This window comes from Oncorhynchus gorbuscha, linkage group LG07 (genome assembly GCF_021184085.1).
Source record: "Oncorhynchus gorbuscha isolate QuinsamMale2020 ecotype Even-year linkage group LG07, OgorEven_v1.0, whole genome shotgun sequence".
In the NCBI taxonomy this organism is placed as follows: domain Eukaryota; kingdom Metazoa; phylum Chordata; class Actinopteri; order Salmoniformes; family Salmonidae; genus Oncorhynchus; species Oncorhynchus gorbuscha.
This window is the reverse complement of record NC_060179.1, coordinates 49,718,741-49,738,590: the sequence shown is the minus strand read 5'-3', so window position 1 is coordinate 49,738,590 and position 19,850 is coordinate 49,718,741. Positions and strand designations below refer to the sequence as shown.

General features: G+C 45.0%; 1 protein-coding gene across 5 annotated transcripts in view; it reads right to left on the bottom strand.

Moving 5' to 3' along the window:
* The window catches only part of LOC124039964 (formin-like protein 1), a 68,790-nt gene that overhangs the window by 37,475 nt on the left and 11,465 nt on the right, over window positions 1-19,850 (bottom strand). For all 5 annotated transcript variants that reach the window (XM_046356559.1, XM_046356560.1, XM_046356562.1 and 2 more), the window contains exons 2-4: window positions 3,820-3,903; window positions 2,557-2,640; window positions 2,263-2,336 (exon numbers count right to left, since the gene is read on the bottom strand). In XM_046356559.1, coding sequence (XP_046212515.1) covers window positions 2,263-2,336; window positions 2,557-2,640; window positions 3,820-3,903 — 242 coding nt within the window. The remainder of the gene's footprint in view (window positions 1-2,262; window positions 2,337-2,556; window positions 2,641-3,819; window positions 3,904-19,850) is intronic.

Below are 19,850 nucleotides of genomic sequence, written 5' to 3'. Positions count from 1 at the left end.
TGTCAGTTGATTGTTCTTTCCACATACAACCTGATTTTCAAGCGTTGCAGAGGTCACTGTTGGATCTAAAAGTAGTGCTAAATGCAATCAAAACAAAAGGCATGTCCCATAACCTAGATTTGCATGAATTTGTAATGACTAGTTTGAACGGTACAGAAATTGCGTGAGTTCCTTCCTACAAATATGTTGGTATCTGTCTTGATGACAAACTGTTATTTAAAAAACATGTCACTGAGCTGGTGAAGAAGTTCAAGTTCAAAGTTGGTTTATTTTACAGAAAAAAAGCATGTCTGACTTTTGTTAATAGGAAGGAAATTGTCCAGGCCACTTATGTCGATTTTAGATTATGGGGATATTATCTATGTGCATGCAGCAGAATCTACAATTAAACACCTAGATGCTGTTTTCCATTGTTCACTTAGGTTTATTACTGGTGATGGATATAGAACTTATCATTGTGTTTTGTATCAAAAAGTGGGTTGGGTGAAGCTGATTTGAGGTTTTTTGAGCCCTTCATGTGGAACAACTCACCGAGATCTCTGAAATGAGATGTTCTGGTCCCCCTATGTCAGTTCAGTGAAATGATCAGAGACCTCTATGATGATAAATGTGTCTGATTTTCTTCATATGTTTTGTAATGTCGTATGTTGTATATACACTGAACAAAAATGTAAAAGCAACGTGTAAAGTGTTGGTCCCATGTTTCATGAGATGAGATTTTCACTTTTTGTTTTAGCTCAAATGTTATGCACAACTTTGTTTACGTCCCTGTTAGTGAGCATTTCCTCTTTGCCAAAATAATCTATCTACCTGACAGGTGTGGCATATCAAGAAGCTGATGAAACAACATGATCATTACATGGGTGCACCTTGTACTGGGGACAATAAAAGGCCACTCTAAAATGTGCAGTTTTGTCATAGATGGCTCAAGTTTGGAGGGAGCGTGCAATTGGCATGGTGAATGCAGGAATGTCCACCAGAGCTGTTGCCAGAGAATTGAATGTTAATTTCTCTACCATAAGCCATCTCCAACATCGTTTTAGAGAATTTGTCAGTACATCCAACTGGCCTCACAACCGCAGACCATGTGTATGGCGTCGTGTGAGCAAGCGGTTTGATGATGTCAACGTTGTGAACAGAGAGCCCCATGGTGATGGTGGGGTTATGGTATGGGCAGGCATAAGCTACGGACAATGACCACAATTGCATTTTATCAATGGCAATTTGAATGCACAGAGATACCGTGACGAGATCCTGAGGCCCATTGTCGTGACATTCATCATTGTGAATCAAAAAGTGGGTTGGGCCTCTTTGTATGTAAAGAGAGAGCAGCATTTTCTTGTGTTTATCTACAAAGCACTCATGCAAACTTCCTATCATCATAGGAAGACTAAATTCAATGTAGTCTTACAAATGACCAAACCCAGTCTTAGGCTTGGATATCACTGGAGGAACCCGACGGTCTCCACAGAGTTGGGGAAAGATGTTTTTTGGTTATTTTTTGCACCCTGTATGTGGAACAACTTTCGGAGCTTTCTGAAAATATATGTTCTGGTCCCCCTATGTCAGTTCAGTGTAATGATCAGAGACCTCTATGATGATTAAAGTCATTTTTTCTTTAATGTTTAGTAATTCTGTATAGTGTTTGATTGGATTTATCTGTAAAAGAGACCCTGTCAAAAGAAATGTTGAATATATATATATATTTTTAAAGCCATTTTACAGTATTAGTATTTTGTTGGTCGAGTTCATAGCTGTTTTATCATCATCAGTTATTTATGCTGTCTATTACTGAATGCTTTACTGACGGTTTTACTGCCTGTGTATTGTTTGTGTGTTATACTTGCTGCACCCTGACAGGTCATTGTAAATAAGAATTTGTTCTTAAAGGGCAATTCCATCCCTTTTCAACCTCATTTTCATTATCTACAGCACAATACCAATGTGAAAACTGTGCATTTCTATGTTTTGTAGAAGAACAAAAAATTATGTTAAAAAGTTCTAAATATCCTCCCTTTGGCTAGAAACTCGTTGCAGGTTTTGAATAAAAATCTTGCTTTTAATCTTATCTTTTCAAACACAGATCATAGAATGTAGAAACTGGTATGGTGCTAGCGGTAATGAATATGAGCTTGAAAAGTGGCGGAAGTGCCATTTAATTGACCTACCTGTATAAATAAATCAATTAAATGTAGCTTGTGTAAGGATCAATAGATGGAGTGCTGATGAAAGCAGAAAAGTTGGGTAAGGGGCGGGTCTCACCCGATATGATTGGTCCTCAGGGAAATCTCCAGCTCTCTTAAGACCTGTGTGGACTCTTGGACCCGCCTCTTGAACTGTCATAACACGCATAACAAGGTCATTATCGTTGTGGAGAAATGTTTGATGGTGTATAGTAAACAAAACAAGTGGTAACTTAGCTATGGATGAAACCAGTGTTTTTTTAAACATAGCTTTTGCGAAAAATGAATACTTCAATAAATTATGTTTTTGAAAGTATCTGAGCAGGGCCATAGCCCAGACTGGACCTCTTACAGGACTGTACTGGTACAGTACCTTGCGACTGACCCCTCCCTGGTCAAGATAACTTTTGAGCTTCAGCAAGTAAGCAGAGGGAGGATTCTTCACTTGGAATCGTTCCTGTAGGAAGGAGAACAGACAGACAGGCAGGCAGGCACAGACACAGACACAGACACAGACACAGACACAGACACAGACAGACAGACAGACAGACAGACAGACAGACAGACAGACAGACAGACAGACAGACAGACAGACAGACAGACAGACAGACAGACAGACAGACAGACAGACAGACAGACAGACAGACAGACAGACAGACAGACAGAGAGAGACAGAGAGAGAGAGAGAGAGAGAGAGAGAGAGAGAGAGAGAGAGAGAGATGTTAGAGCGTATCTAATGATGTTGATTACATGGGTGCACTGTGGGAGAAGGGGACCAGAGGGCAGAACACAGCAGGGACTTCACGGCCTTGATGATTTTTATTTGAACCCTTATTTGACCAGGTAAGTTGACTGAGAACACATTCTCATTGACAGCAACGATAGCTACAGGGGAGAGGAGATACAGGGGAGGGGGGGGGGGGGGGGGGGTGAATGAGTCAATTGGGGTGATTACGCTGCTTATTTATACAAGTATAACCAATGATATATTTGTTGGTGAGGCAGAGCTTTGCATGTCAGAATATCAATCTATCATTCAATGCCAGGTCAGAGTAGAGATAGACAGCCTTTGTTAACAATGGCTTTAGCTGTGCTAGATAATGGAAGGGACAACATTGAACCACTGCAGGTCTGTGCGACAGTGACAGTGACAGGTGTCCTGTGTGTCACTCCCCCCTGAGCCACAGGAAGTTATCTGCCTCGTCAATGTTGCCACAGCAACGTACAATTTTGACGAGGTTCCTAGCAGGATGCAAAGTGTGTGCGTGTGTGCACATGTGCGGTGGCGGGTGGTTGTTTCTTGCGTGCGCAAGTGTGTGTATGAACAACCACTCTCACTGCAATGGTGTGTCAATGGGGTGCTTTCCTAGAGACCAGGACACCACAACAACAACAAAATTGACACCTCAACGCCTCTATACGAAGTTCTGCCAAGCTTAAAGGATGCAGTGCATATCATCAGGGCTTGATTCATCACAACGTAGAATTCTCTAAAGAGGTTTCACATGGTTATCATGTTACCTGAAGTTCCCCTAAGAACTATGATTACATCCGGTTACTGTAACGTTATCCACTAGGTGTTATTGAAACGTTAACGGTACAGTAGACTGTTGTCTTGTGCAGTGGAGTTGATCACCTGATCACAGACCAGTTCCCACTTCTTCTCGTTGTCGTACTGACACAGGATCTTCACCTTGTCTGGAGGCAGATTCATGGAGTTCTAAACAGAGAGAGAGAGCGAGCGAGCGAGATGGAAGAGATGTTATAGGTACAAATAGAGAAACATTATCAATATGTCTGAAAACAGTTCGATTCCATGTGGTGCTGATGAGAACATTAGGCCGTCATGATTTTGACTGGAGTTTGATAAGCAATGTTGGCAAATGATGTTATGTTACAACAGGTTCCATTGGAGCAATTTTAATGAGTTGACTTGATGTGCAAACTTTAGATCCACTTCAAAACATAATGTATGAGTTTATCTTAAAACCTTTTCTTACTGCAACTGAAAACTATAAACACAAATTGCTGGGTGACATTTAGCCTGCAGATATACTGTACACTGTGTGTACAAAACATGACCTTCCTAATATTGAGTTGCACCCCCTTTTGCCCTCAGAACAGCCTCAATTTGACTCTATAAGGTGTCGAAAGCATTCCACAAGCATGCTGGCCCATGTTGACTCCAATGCTTCCCACAGTTTTGCCAAGTTTGATGGATGTCCTTTGGGTAGTGGACCATTCTTGATACACAAGGTAAACTGTTGAGTGTGGAAAAACCTAGCAGCGTTGCAGTTCTTGACACACTCAAACCGCTGCACCTGGCACCTACTACCATAGCCGGTTCAAAGGCACTTAAATCTTTGGTCACCTTTTGAATCGCACACACACACACACATTCCGTGTCTCAATTGTCTCAAGACTTAAAAATCCTTCTTTAACCTGTCTCCTCCCCTTCCTCTACACTGATTGAAGTGGATTTAACATCAACAAGGGATCAGAGCTTTCACTGGGATTCACCTGGTCAGTCTATGTCATGAAAAGAGCAGGTGTTCCTAATGTTTTGTACACTCAGTGAATAGACCACGTGAATAGGCCACGTGAACAGACAGGCACACAATGTCCCTTGAATGCACCGTGCAGCCAGTTGCTATGACAAACTCGTCAATAATGCATCAGTACCTCAATGATTTCATTAAGCGTCACTCAGCGACAGCAATCCTGTCCCTATACAGTCGTCTTCTTAATGGCCCCCATGACTCAGAGGTCAATTTCACTACCGACAGGCTGACAGACAGTATTCCTGTAACAGCTGGGCGCCTTGGGCTGTTGCCACAACACCAGAGAGTGCATTGCTAAAGAGACGTTGTTATTGGTCTGACTGCATGTGTCATGTTTTGTCTTATATTGTCTTGTCATTATGCTTTCCCTTCTGTTCGTTTACCCCTGCTGGTCTTATTAGGTTCGTTCCCTTTTTCTATCCCTCTCTCCCTCCCTCTCTCTCCTCTCTCTATCGTTCCGTTCCTGCTCCCAGCTGTTCCTCATTCTCCTACTCACTCATTTAGTCTTTCCACACCTGTTCCCTATCTTGTCCTCTGATTAGAGTCCCTATTTCTCCCCTTGTTTTCCGTTTCTGTCCTGTCGGATCCTTGTATATTGTTCGCCGTGCTGTGTCTTTGTCTCGCCCTGTCGTGTCTTGTTTCCCTCAGATGCTGCGTGTGAGCAGGTGTCTGAGTCTGCTACGGTCGGTGCCTTCCCGAGGCAACCTACAGTTTATGGTCGAGTCTCCAGTCTGTCCTCGTCACTACGAGTGGAATTAGTTTTTTATGTTTTGTTTTCTGCTCCGATTTGTCTAGGAGTATTGCCTATTTCCTTTACTGGAATAAAGACTCTGTTTTCGCCAAGTCGCTTTTGGGTCCTCATTCACCTGCATAATAGAAGGATCCGACCAAGAATGGACCCAGCGACTATGGATTCTCTCTACTCTACTCTCGAGTTCCAGGGAGCGATGCTCGGCAGACACGAGCAGGAATTGTCTGCTACTCGGCATGCCGTTGAGACCCTGGCCGCTCAGGTCTCCGACCTCTCAGGACAGTATCAGAGTCTTCGTCTCGTGCCACCAGCTACTTCCGGGTCTTCCGAGCCTCCGGAACCTAGGGTTAATAACCCACCATGTTATTCTGGGCAGCCCACTGAGTGCCGCTCCTTTCTCACCCAGTGTGATATAGTGTTCTCTCTCCAACCCAACACATACTCAAGAGAGAGAGCTCGGATTGCCTACGTCATATCACTCCTTACTGGTCGGGCTCGGCAGTGGGGCACAGCTATCTGGGAGGCAAGCGCTGAGTGCACTAACGATTATCTGAACTTTAAAGAGGAGATGATAAGGGTTTTTGATCGTTCAGTTTTTGGGAAAGAAGCTTCCTGGTCCCTGTCTTCCCTATGTCAAGGTAATCGATCCATTACGGATTACTCTATAGAGTTTCGCACTCTTGCTGCCTCCAGTAACTGGAACGAGCAGGCGCTGCTCGCTCGTTTTCTGGAGGGACTCCACGCTAAGGTTAAGGATGAGATTCTCTCTCGGGAGGTTCCATCCAGCGTGGATTCTTTGATTGAACTCGCTATTCGCATTGAACGACGGGTAGATCTTCGTCACCGAGCTCATAGAAGAGAGCTCGCGTTAACTGTGTCTCCCCTCTCTCCGACACTACCATCTTTCCCCACTGACTCTGGTGTTGAGCCCATGCAGCTGGGGGGTATTCGCATTTCGACTAAGGAGAGGGAACGGAGAATCACCAACCGCCTCTGTCTCTATTGCGGTTCCGCTGGTCATTTTGTCATTTCATGTCCAGTTAAAGGCCAGAGCTCATCAGTAAGCGGAGGGCGACTGATAAGCGCTACTAGACGGTCCTCTCCGTCAAGTACCTGTACTACCTTACCGGTCCATCTACGCTGGACCGGATCGGCAGCTTCCTGCAGTGCATTAATAGACTCTGGGGCTGAGGGCTGTTTTATGGATGAAGCCTGGGCTCGGGAACATGACATTCCTCTCAGACAGTTAGGGGAGCCCACGGTCATGTTCGCCTTGGATGGTAGTCCTCTCCCCAGTATATTATGTGAAACACTACCTTTAACCCTCACTGTATCTGGTAACCATAGTGAGACCATTTCTTTTTTGATTTTTTGTTCACCTTTTACACCTGTTGTTTTGGGTCATCCCTGGCTAGTGTGTCATAATCCTTCTTTTGATTGGTCTAGTAATTCTATCCTTTCCTGGAACGTTTCTTGTCATGTGAAGTGTTTAATGTCTGCTATTCCTCCTGTTTGTTCTGCTCCCTCTTCACAGGAGGAACCTGGTGATTTGACAGGAGTGCCGGAGGAATATCATGGTCTGCGCACGGTCTTCAGTCGGTCCAGAACCAACTCCCTTCCTCCTCACCGGTCGTATGATTGTTGTTCTGATCTCCTCAAGAAGCGTTTTGCATCCGTTCCTATCCTTGTTGCACCTGACGTCACTAAACAGTTTATTGTCGAGGTTGACACGTCGGGGGTGGGCGTGGGAGCCATTCTGTCCCAGCGCTCCGATACTGGCGATGGGGTCCACCCTTGCGCGTATTTTTCTCATCGCCTGTCACCGTCGGAACGTAACTATGATGTGGCTAACCGTGAACTGCTCGCCATCCGTTTAGCCCTAGGCAAATGGCGACAGTGGTTGGAGGGGGCGACCGTTCCTTTTGTCGTTTGGACTGACCAAAGGAACCTTGAGTACATCCGTTCTGCCAAACGACTGAATGCGCGTCATGCTCGTTGGGCGTTGTTTTTCGCTCGTTTCGAGTTCGTTATTTCTTATTGCCCGGGTACTAAGAACACCAAGCCTCATGCTTTATCCCGTCTCTTTAGTTCTTCTGTGGCTTCTACCGATCCCGAGGGGATCCTTCCTGTTGGGCGAGTTGTCGGGTTGACAGTCTGGGGAATTGAAGGACAGGTTAAGCAAGCACTCACGCACACTGCGTCGCCGCGCGCTTGTCCTAGTAACCTTCTTTTCGTTCCTGTTTCTACTCGCCTGGCTGTTCTTCAGTGGGCTCACTCTGCCAAGTTAGCTGGCCATCCCGGCGTTCGAGGTACTCTTGCTTCTATTCGCCAGCGCTTTTGGTGGCCTACTCAGGAGCGTGACACGCGCCGTTTCGTGGCTGCGTGTTCAGACTGCGCGCAGAATAAGTCTGGTAATTTTTTTTCTGCTTCTGCTCCTGGTCTTGCTGGGTCTCAGTCTGTTCCCTGCCACCGCATCTCTCCTGTTCTTGTTCCTGCCCTTGCTGTGTCTCAGTCTGTCCCTAGTTGTTACTCTCCTGGCCTGTTTGGTCCTGTTTGCTCTAAAGCTTTCAGTTCTCTACCCGTGTCTCATTTTTTTTTTAGAGTAGTACCCTAGTTTCCCTTTTTATCGTTTTCCGTTACGGTCCTGAGGAGAGGAGTTGGGTTCTTTCTCGGGACGTGCTGGACCGTTTGTGATTTATGATTTCCTCCGTTGCCGCCAGTGTTCCTCCTCAAGTGCGCCAGGAGGCGCTCGGTGAGTGGGGGGGTACTGTCATGTTTTGTCTTATATTGTCTTGTCATTATGCTTTCCCTTCTGTTCGTTTCCCCCTGCTGGTCTTATTAGGTTCGTTCCCTTTTTCTATCCCTCTCTCTCTCCCTCCCTCTCTCTCCTCTCTCTATCGTTCCGTTCCTGCTCCCAGCTGTTCCTCATTCTCCTACTCACTCATTTAGTCTTTCCACACCTGTTCCCTATCTTGTCCTCTGATTAGAGTCCCTATTTCTCCCCTTGTTTTCCGTTTCTGTCCTGTCGGATCCTTGTATATTGTTCGCCGTGCTGTGTCTTTGTCTCGCCCTGTCGTGTCTTGTTTCCCTCAGATGCTGCGTGTGAGCAGGTGTCTGAGTCTGCTACGGTCGGTGCCTTCCCGAGGCAACCTACAGTTTATGGTCGAGTCTCCAGTCTGTCCTCGTCACTACGAGTGGAATTAGTTTTTTATGTTTTGTTTTCTGTTATGTTATGTTGTTATGGTCTAATGTTGTTATGGTCTAATGGTCTAATGTTGTTATGGTCTAATGTTCTAATGGTCTAATGTTGTTATGGTCTAATGTTCTAATGGTCTAATGTTGTTATGGTCTAATGGTCTAATGTTGTTATGGTCTAATGTTGTTATGGTCTAATGTTGTTATGGTCTAATGTTGTTATGGTCTAATGGTCTAATGCTGTTATGGTCTAATGGTCTAATGTTGTTATGGTCTAATGTTGTTATGATCTAATGCTGTTATGGTCTACTGGTCTAATGTTCTAATGGATTAATGGTCTAATGTTCTAATGGATTAATGGTCTAATGTTCTAATGGATTAATGGTCTAATGTTCTAATGCTCTAATGGTCTAATGCTGTTATGATCTAATGTTGTTATGATCTAATGTTGTTATGATCTAATGTTGTTATGATCTAATGTTGTTATGATCTAATGTTGTTATGATCTAATGTTGTTATGGTCTAATGTTGTTATGGTCTAATGTTGTTATGGTCTAATGTTGTTATGGTCTAATGTTGTTATGATCTAATGTTGTTATGGTCTAATGGTCTAATGTTGTTATGGTCTAATGTTGTTATGGTCTAATGTTGTTATGATCTAATGTTGTTATGGTCTAATGGTCTAATGTTGTTATGGTCTAATGTTGTTATGATCTAATGTTGTTATGATCTAATGTTGTTATGATCTAATGTTGTTATGATCTAATGTTGTTATGATCTAATGTTGTTATGATCTAATGTTGTTATGATCTAATGGTCTAATGCTGTTATGATCTAATGTTGTTATGGTCTAATGTTGTTATGGTCTAATGGTCTAATGTTGTTATGGTCTAATGTTGTTATGGTCTAATGTTGTTATGATCTAATGTTGTTATGATCTAATGTTGTTATGATCTAATGGTCTAATGTTGTTATGATCTAATGGTCTAATGTTGTTATGGTCTAATGTTGTTATGGTCTAATGGTCTAATGTTGTTATCGTAGAATGTATGCACACATGACTGTAAGTCGCTTTGGATAAAAGCGTCTGCTAAATGGCATATATTATTATTTATTATTATTATATTATTCTGCTCCGATTTGTCTAGGAGTATTGCCTATTTCCTTTACTGGAATAAAGACTCTGTTTTAGCCAAGTCGCTTTTGGGTCCTCATTCACCTGCATAACAGCATGTTTCAAGAGGAAGGTATGGAGAGACAGGGGAAGGGGAAAGAAAGAGGGAACATGAAGAGAGAGACAGAGTATAGTGTAACGTAGGGGGACTAATCTGAAATACTCTGGTTCTTTGCATCAAGGAGTGGATCAAGGGAATGATCGGGCCAGAAATGATGTGATTTGTTTTGGTATTTACTCAGCAACTCGTCCTTGGACACGTCTTTGTTTCAGCAACATCAAGTGCTCTCAGAAAAATATGGTTATTTCAATACAGATTTAAAGCGTTCATCTTCATGTAATATTCCACTCCTAATCCCCACCTACATGTACATATCTACCTCAAATACTCCAGTATCCCTGCACATTGTACGTTTGCTATTGGCACTGAGTAAGAGGATCCCCTAAATGAGTGAAAAGGAAATACATTGTGCCACGCCCTTAATTACAATAAGGCACACCCGTTCGAGACAGTTCCACAGTTTTACCCTGATACAATAGTTTACATCATTCTGACGTAATCTCGTAAATTCTTTCACTCACACACTCTCAAAAAAGTTGCTGGAAAGATTGGTAGAGAGCTACAAATCAAATCAAATCCAATTATATTTGTCACATGTCACATTTGTCACATGTGCCGAATACAACAGGTGTAGACCTTACAGTGAAATGCTAACTTAACCAACGATGCAGTTTTGAGTGTCCCTTTTGTCCAGGTGGGAAAGGGCAGTGTGGAGTGCAGTAGAGGTTGCATTATCTGTGGATCATTTGCAGTATGCAAATTTGAGTGTGTCCAGGGTTTCTGGGATAATGGTGTTGATGTGAGTCATGACCAGCCTTTCAAAGCATTTCATGGCTACAGACGTACTAAGTGCTATGGGTCGGTAGTCATTTAGGCAGGTTACTTTAGTGTTCTTGGGCACAGGGACTATGGTGGTCTGCTTGAAACATGTTGGTATGACAGACTCAGACAGGGAGAAATTGAAAATGTCAGTGAAGACACTTGCCAGTTGGTCAGCGCATGCTCGGAGTACACGTCCTGGTAATCCGTCTGGCCCTGTGGCCTTGTGAATGTTGACCTGCTGAAAGGTCTTACTCACATCGGCTGTGGAGAGTGTGATCACACAGTCATCCAGAACAGTTGGTGCTCTCATGCATGTTTCAGTGTTACTTGCCTTGAAGCGAGCATAGAAGTTATTTAGGTCGTCTGGTAGGCTCGTGTCACTCTGGGCAGCTCTCGGCTGTGCTTCCCTTTGTAGTCTGTAATAGTTTGCAAGCCCTGCCACATCTGACGAGTGTCGGAGCCGATGTAGTATGATTCGATCTTAGTCTGTATTGAAGCTTTGCCTGTTTGATGGTTCGTCGGGGGGCACAGCGGGATTTCATAAAAGCTTCCGGGTTAGAGTCCCGCTCCTTGAAAGCGGAAGCTCTACCCTTTAGCTCAGTGTGAATGTTGCCTGTAATCCGTGGCTTCTGGTTGGGGTATGTATGTACAGTCACTGTGGTGACGACGTCCTCGATGCAGTTATTGAGAAAGCCAATGACTGATGTGGTGTACTGTACTCTTCAATGCCATCGGAAGAATCGTGGAACATATTCCAGTCTGTGCTAACAAAGCAGTCCTGTAGTTTAGCATCTGCTTCATCTGACCACTTTTTTATAGACCGAGTCACTGGTGCTTCCTGCTTTAGTTTTTGCATATAAGCAGGAATCAGGTTATGGTCAGATTTACTAAATGGAGGGTGAGGGAGAGCTTTGTACATGTCTCTGTGTGTGGAGTAAAGGTGGTCTTGAGTTTCTTTTCCCTCTGGTTGCACATTTAACATGTTGATAGAAATTTGGTGCAGGACATCCTTCTGTACTAATTATAGCCCAACACAGCCCTGCCACCTGGTGAAACTGGGCTAGACAACAGGAGACTCACACTCAAGGACAAAACATATTTATCTTTTTACCTCGCCAACCCACTCCTCCTCCTTCCCCTCCTCTTCCTCCCCCTCTTCTCCTCCTTCCTCTCTTCTTCCTCCCCCACTCCTCATCCTTCCCCTCCTCTTCCTCCACCACTCCTCCTCCTTCCCCTCCTCTTCCTCCCCCACTCCTCCTCCTTCCCCTCTTCTTCCTCCCCCTCTTCTCCTCCTCCTGTTGTCTCTGTACGATTCTGTAACTCTGTACAAACGTTGGCCCACCAGTAGAGAGGTATTGTTCTTCACAAGGTCACTCACAGTTAACTTTTTTGGTAAGCCTCCAAAGCAACACATTTTTGTAATAATAATAATAATAATTTGTCTCTCAGAATTGCTACTTGTTTTGTTTAGATACAGCGAATTGCTAGATACGCCCAGACAAGGGCTTCTCATGAAAGTCTATGGTCTATGGATACTTTTCAAATGCAATCTTAGTGGAACAACTCACATGACCAGTCAGACATAAGTTAATGCTGAAGGAGGCTAATGGCCTTTTGGTTTTGATGCATCCCAACAAATATTTTTTGTAACCACGTCAGGTCGGTCAGTTAAAAGTTACTTGTGTCACGCACAGGGGTGTGAAAACTGATGCACAACTAATAGCGTACAGCATCATAAATCAATGGTACAGCCAGTGCTCTGATAAATCAGACTTGATAAGTGATGTTGGATCAATAAACTGGGATTAGAGTTGGCTGGTGGCTAGTCCTGTACAGGGACACGCAGATGAGAAACCTCCTGGAGTTTTATGCTAGTGTACATGCACAGAGGAGAAACCTGCTGGAGTTTAATGGTAGTGTACATGCACAGAGGAGAAACTTATTGGAGTTTGATGGTAGTGTACATGCACAGAGGAGAAACTCATTGGAGTTTGATGGTAGTGTACATGCACAGAGGAGAAACCTACTGAAGTTGAATGGTAGTGTACATGCACAGAGGAGAAACCTTCTGGAGTTTAATGGTAGTGTACATGCACAGAGGAGAAACCTATTGGAGTTTAGTGCTAGTGTACATGCACAGAGGAGAAACCTACTGAAGTTGAATGGTAGTGTACATGCACAGAGGAGAAACCTATTAGAGTTTGATGGTAGTGTACATGCACAGAGGAGAAACCTATTAGAGTTTGATGGTAGTGTACATGCACAGAGGAGAAACCTATTAGAGTTTGATGGTAGTGTACATGCACAGAGGAGAAACCTATTAGAGTTTGATGTTAGTGTACATGCACAGAGGAGAAACCTATTAGAGTTTATGGTAGTGTACATGCACAGAGGAGAAATCTACTGGAGTTTAATGGTAGTGTATATGCACAGAGGAGAAACCTACTGGAGTTGTACGGTAGTGTACATGCACAGAGGAGAAACCTACTGGAGTTTTACGGTAGTGTACATTCACAGAGGAGAAATCTACTGGAGTTTTACGGTAGTGTACATGCACAGAGGAGAAATCTACTGGAGTTTACGGTAGTGTACATTCACAGAGGAGAAACCTACTGGAGTTTTACGGTAGTGTACATTCACAGAGGAGAAACCTACTGGAGTTGTACGGTCATGTATTCGCACAGTAGGGGCAATATGGCGTCAAAGTCACCTGTTTTCTTCTCATTGATATCATGAAGCTAGAGTTACATATGAGAGATGTGCATTTCAAAATCTGGAAAATACCCTGTTAATTCTCTGTAAAAAAAATACAATGTTTTAAATGGTGCATACCGGTACTTAATACTGTAGGTCCATTTGTTATCGTTAAATTGGGCCACCTGCCTCTTTAGGATCTCTATCTTCAAAGACAGTGGCAACGAAACAAAATGCACATCCCATTTCAGATTAGCCCTCCCCCTTGAGGTCTATTGATTAGACCTCCCCCTTGCTCTCTTCCCTCACATATACAGGACACATACTCCTACACAAGGATACACAGAAACATACACAGCCATGCCTCATAAGGTACCACCGCCAGTGACACACCCTCTTTGCTGTGTGATAAAGCAGATTGAATGTTACAGGGGAACAAGCGCAGCGCGCATTCATGCAGACTTGTGGGACAGCATACGGCATAGTATCAAACTGCTCTCATTGTCATAACAAAGTAAATGTGGCACTCAGACATTAGGCTTCACTTCCAATCCCGTCATTCACTTTAAAAAGGCTTCTCAGCTCTAGATCCGTAACTCTCCAGGGACACCGTCTGTCTCGGCTATCAGGAGGCCTCAAGAAGTGTGGTTGAGGCTGCCATGTCAAGTAGCCTGGGAGCATGTCGCTTCCTTCTGTTTTCATTAAGCTGCCATGTTTAACAGAGGCCCACTCAGGAGGTAGGGCAGTTATCTCCTATCCGTCCCTGATTAACTTTGGGAGTTGGGGAAATTCATTTTGTGAGTTGGGGAAAGGCTAACAGTCAGTATGTGAGAGGCTAAATTCCGCCAAATGGGTAAACAGTACCACAAAGAGGGTGGAAAAGGTGACAGTGAGAATACCTGCATTGCGTGCTACTTGCTAAACTAATAGAAAATGATTTTGACATACAGTATGTACAGTCTTTAGGGCATGGAAATGAATAAGCTGTCAAAATATTTCCGAGGGTGAATTCAGGCGGAGTTGAGACATTGTCATCATTACGGTCTCTACTCAGCCTTGTTGTGCTGTTCCTGGCTACCAAACAACCTTTAGGGGCTTTCGTGACAAAGGTCCTTTGTATGAGGTTCTGTAATTGATACCTGGGTTGGCTCCCACCAATGTGGGGTCTGTGGAGCCACCTTGGCTCTCCGGCCTCAGTGGAGCAGAAAGCAACATGGCCGTCCGTTTCACAGAGGTACTCTTATCATTTCATGCAAAGCACGTGTACACAAACATGTTCAAAGTAAATTCACACCCTTTTGATCAAATCCAAACCCACATGTAAGCTGCATCCGAATGTTTTTATGCTCTCATACAAAGACTGGCATGCATTATACAGGAGCACACGTACACACGCGCATCAACAGTACGCAAATCCCCAGATGCACATTTACACAGCCAACCGCATTGCACAGTGGGAAATATGCATAGTGGTATGCAAAGTACAGAGGAAAGACGCTCAATATAAATGTGAATAGGGAGAGGGAGGAGGGTCGAGCCAAGGCCTCCCTTTGAGCACCTTGTTATTATCACCACCTATATCATGCTGATGTCTGCGGTATAGATGCTAATCTGATTCAGCACTTAACACCATCCGCCCGTCATTATGTGACAAACAGATTGTTCATGGAATATGAACCCAGAGGGAGCATAGTGGGTCAGACACGGCGTGCACACACACACACACACACACACACACACACACACACACACACACACACACACACACACACACACACACACACACACACACACACACACACACACACACACACACACACACACACACACACACACACACATCCACAGTGCCACCCTTGTGGGGGATTGACATCTGACACTCTGGTATAATTTAGTAGTCTGAGTCTCTAGTCTATTAACATTGGGACAGTCTGGCCCCTGGTGCAGGGTTTTTACAGCTGTACTTAAAGGGAAACTTCAGCGCTAGACACTATTTGGGGTGTTTTTCCAGTCTCCCTCCGTACCCTTACAAAAAAAGATTTCAGTTTTAAAACTGCTGTAAAAGTGCAGTGACTACAGTGGACTGTGGTATTTTGGATGCAGTAATTGTAGAATAGCTGCAGCGTGGGCCTCCCAAGTGTCGCAGCAGTCTAAGGTACTGCATCGCAGTGCTAGATGCAATCCTACAGACCCGGGTTCGATCCCGGGCTGTGTCACAACTGGCCGTGATTGGGAGTCCCATAGGGCGGCGCACAATTGGCCCAACATCGTCCTGGTTAGGCGAGGGTTTGGCAGGGGGGGGCTTTACTTGGCTTATTGTGCTCTAGCGACTTCTTGTTGCAAGCCGGGCACCTGCAGGCTGACCTCGGTCATCAGTTGAACAGTGTTTCCTCTGACCCATTGGTGCGGCTGGCTTCCGGGTTAAGCGGGCAGGCAGGTGTTAAGAAGTGTGGTCTGGAGGGTCATGTTTCGGAGGACGCATGCCTAGAGGAAAATAATTGCGGGACCAGCAAGCTGTGGTGGCATCCTAGACCACCAAGCTGTGGGGGCATCCTAGACCAGCAAGCTGTGGGGGCATCCTAGACCACCAAGCTGTGGGGGCATCCTAGACCAGCAAGCTGTGGGGGCATCCTAGACCAGCAAGCTGTGGGGGCATCCTAGACCAGCAAGCTGTGGGGGCATCCTAGACCAGCAAGCTGTGGGGGCATCCTAGACCAGCAAGCTGTGGGGGCATCCTAGACCAGCAAGCTGTGGGGGCATCCTAGACCAGCAAGCTGTGGGGGCATCCTAGACCAGCAAGCTGTGGGGGCATCCTAGACCAGCAAGCTGTGGTGGCATCCTAGACCAGCAAGCTGTGGGGGCATCCTAGACCAGCAAGCTGTGGTGGCATCCTAGACCAGGAAGACCAGGACTCAGGAAGGCAAATGACAAAGGAGTAAAATAAGCTATCTTTTAACACAAAGCGGTGCTGTTTAGTACAGTACAATTTTGTTAAGCTAGCTATGTTTGCAATACCTTTTAGCTAACTAGCCTAGCTAACCTCAGTCCATGTCATCAGGAGCGAAACTGTTGAAACGTTTAGATGATGATAAAGAGTAAAGGAAGGACTTTGGCTGTATGACTCATATTAGTCTTGGAGTAACTATACCCGTGTGTTGTAGCTAGCTAACATGTGACTGTTAATGTCTCATATTAAACATCACGATTGTCCATGAATGTCTAATAGCATTTTGTATCTTTTCTCTCACAGACAAAAAAAATAGATCAAGGGTCCCATAACAACCTCCACTTATATCAACGTGACTGCGAACACGTCACTGCACCACCCAAACACACCACATGCAAGTATTTCCTTAAAAAAAACTGTAGTATTTATCATCGGCGCTAGTAGTATATTTTTTATTCTACTGTGTACATATGTCATACATTGCCATGACTGTTCCTGCATACTGCTGTGTAAACTCACCTTGGTCTCCAGAGCAAATAAAAGTTGTTTTGAACACAAGCCATGTATACTTAGTTGCTATAGTGACAGACTAGACTACTGTTTTTATTGAAACATGTTTACTTGCCAACAAATTCAAGTTTAAATGATACACCCAACTCCCTGTATTGCTTTGGCAGTAGGATTGTAGCTAGTTTATCAACATGCAAAGGCACGAATATCACAATGAAATGATCCAGAGGTTGAAGTCGACACTTTATTGGTTTCTGATGCGGCTGGAATCATTTGATCACTTGTCAGTACACTTGTAAAACATATGATATAAAACACCATTGGAACTAGCCATATCTATACCACAATGCAGTTGTGAGCATACTAGGTATTCTATATTATTCTACAACAACTCGGACTGAATGTTCCAGGCAGGTTCCAGAATGCTCTTCAGCTGGTGCACCTCTTCTTGTGTTGGATAATGGCAGCTGGTTTTAGCAGGCTTTGGTGCTGTGGTGATGTTGGCAGAAATGTTAGGTTTAGGGCGCTGTGACTCTGGCTCCTTGGAGACAACCGTCTGGTCCTTTCTGCACGCTACAGCCAGGTGGACAAGCCTCTCCCTGAATGAAGAGGTGGGTTCTAGGCTTGTACACCTTCTTCACCACCCACTGTTTTGACCTCTTGCAGAAGATTTGTTTGTACTGCAAGTTTCCTGGAAAGACAAAGACGTGAAACAAAACAAAAAAGGTCCTGTGTACGTACTGGCATGTGTTTTGTTACACTCAGAGTCAATTTGGGTCATTGAGATGGACAGTTAACAAAGATGTGAAAAGTTTGAGAGGGCTTGACTTGTAGACTTCTAGTCGTGTATTGTTGTGTATGAGCACCTACAGTTGTCCTGTTGAGTAGACAAGCACTGCCAACAATAGAGTGAATAGGCTAGAAAAGTATACAAACAGCCCTTATTCCCCATGCCAAAGAACTGTCTGCAAGGATCACTTGACTTGTAGACAGTTTAGTGTGTTTGTGATTCTGTTTTCTCAAGAGGGTATTGTGCTTTTATAAATACCTTTTGGCTGTCCTGGCTTGTTTCAGAGTCAGACGACGTTGAGCTTGAGCTTGTTCCCAGCTGAAAGCTTTCATCCAAATAGTGCAGGCTCTGTACTACCAAAGCTGGTGTCACGGTCCTTGTTATCAGCAGCAAGATTAGTCTTTAGGACACACGGTTGTCCGTGATTGGCCAAATTTGACTGCTTTGTCACCATTAATACACACTCAACGAGGTACGACATCCACCCAGCCTCCTCATGTCAATAGATCATGCATACTAATCTTCATACACACACACAGTACCCATCCCTTCACAGACACCAGTCAGCCACCCATCCCTAACAGACACCAGTCAGCCACCCGTCCCTAACAGACACCAGTCAGCCACCCGTCCCTAACAGACACCAGTCAGCCACCCATCCCTAACAGACACCAGTCAGCCACCCATCCCTTCACAGACACCAGTCAGCCACCCATCCCTAACAGACACCAGTCAGCCACCCGTCCCTAACAGACACCAGTCAGCCACCCGTCCCTAACAGACACCAGTCAGCCACCCGTCCCTAACAGACACCAGTCAGCCACCCGTCCCTAACAGACACCAGTCAGCCACCCGTCCCTAACAGACACCAGTCAGCCACCCGTCCCTAACAGACACCAGTCAGCCACCCGTCCCTAACAGACACCAGTCAGCCACCCGTCCCTAACAGACACCAGTCAGCCACCTGTCCCTAACAGACACCAGTCAGCCACCCGTCCCTAACAGACACCAGTCAGCCACCGTCCCTAACAGACACCAGTCAGCCACCCGTCCCTAACAGACACCAGTCAGCCACCCGTCCCTAACAGACACCAGTCAGCCACCCGTCCCTAACAGACACCAGTCAGCCACCCGTCCCTAACAGACACCAGTCAGCCACCCGTCCCTAACAGACACCAGTCAGCCACCCGTCCCTAACAGACACCAGTCAGCCACCCGTCCCTAACAGACACCAGTCAGCCACCCATCCCTAACAGACACCAGTCAGCCACCCGTCCCTAACAGACACCAGTCAGCCACCCGTCCCTAACAGACACCAGTCAGCCACCCGTCCCTAACAGACACCAGTCAGCCACCCGTCCCTAACAGACACCAGTCAGCCACCCGTCCCTAACAGACACCAGTCAGCCACCCATCCCTAACAGACACCAGTCAGCCACCCATCCCTAACAGACACCAGTCAGCCACCCATACCTAACAGACACCAGTCAGCCACTCATACCTAACAGACACCAGTCAGCCACCCATCCCTAACAGACACCAGTCAGCCACCCATCCCTAACAGACACCAGTCAGCCACCCATCCCTAACAGACACCAGTCAGCCACCCATACCTAACAGCTCCTTTTCTCCAATTTAGACTTCAACTAAGCCTCCACAATACAGCGAAAACTACAGAACAAGTTGAAGCATAACGTTACTTGTAAACACACCAACTATGACAACAAGACACAGACCATATGTGTGCCTAGCTCTAGTATATTTATTTGCGCATCATGGAGTTATGGAAATATTTAGCAAAGGTGAGTTCCTGGTGCTGAGCCTGATGCCGCTGCAGATGTTGATGGGATCGGACTCTAAATAGAGCACATAGTCACGTTAGCCTATTTGGTAGTTGGTTAGCTAGATAGCTAGTGTTTAGATACAGTCCGGTAGGTTGTAGATAACAAAACCTAATGAAGCTAACATTAGCTTGCAAAGTTGCAAATAAAATCACATAGCAGCTGGCTAATTACATTGATTTGCTTTCGAATGTCTCGACAGCGTATTATGAAAGCTAACTAGCTAGATTTTGATTTAGATAAACAAATGTAGTTCTCTACCTAGTTAGCTAGGTAACCTTAGCCACGTTACCTCAGCTTGATTTGCTGATGTATGGAAAA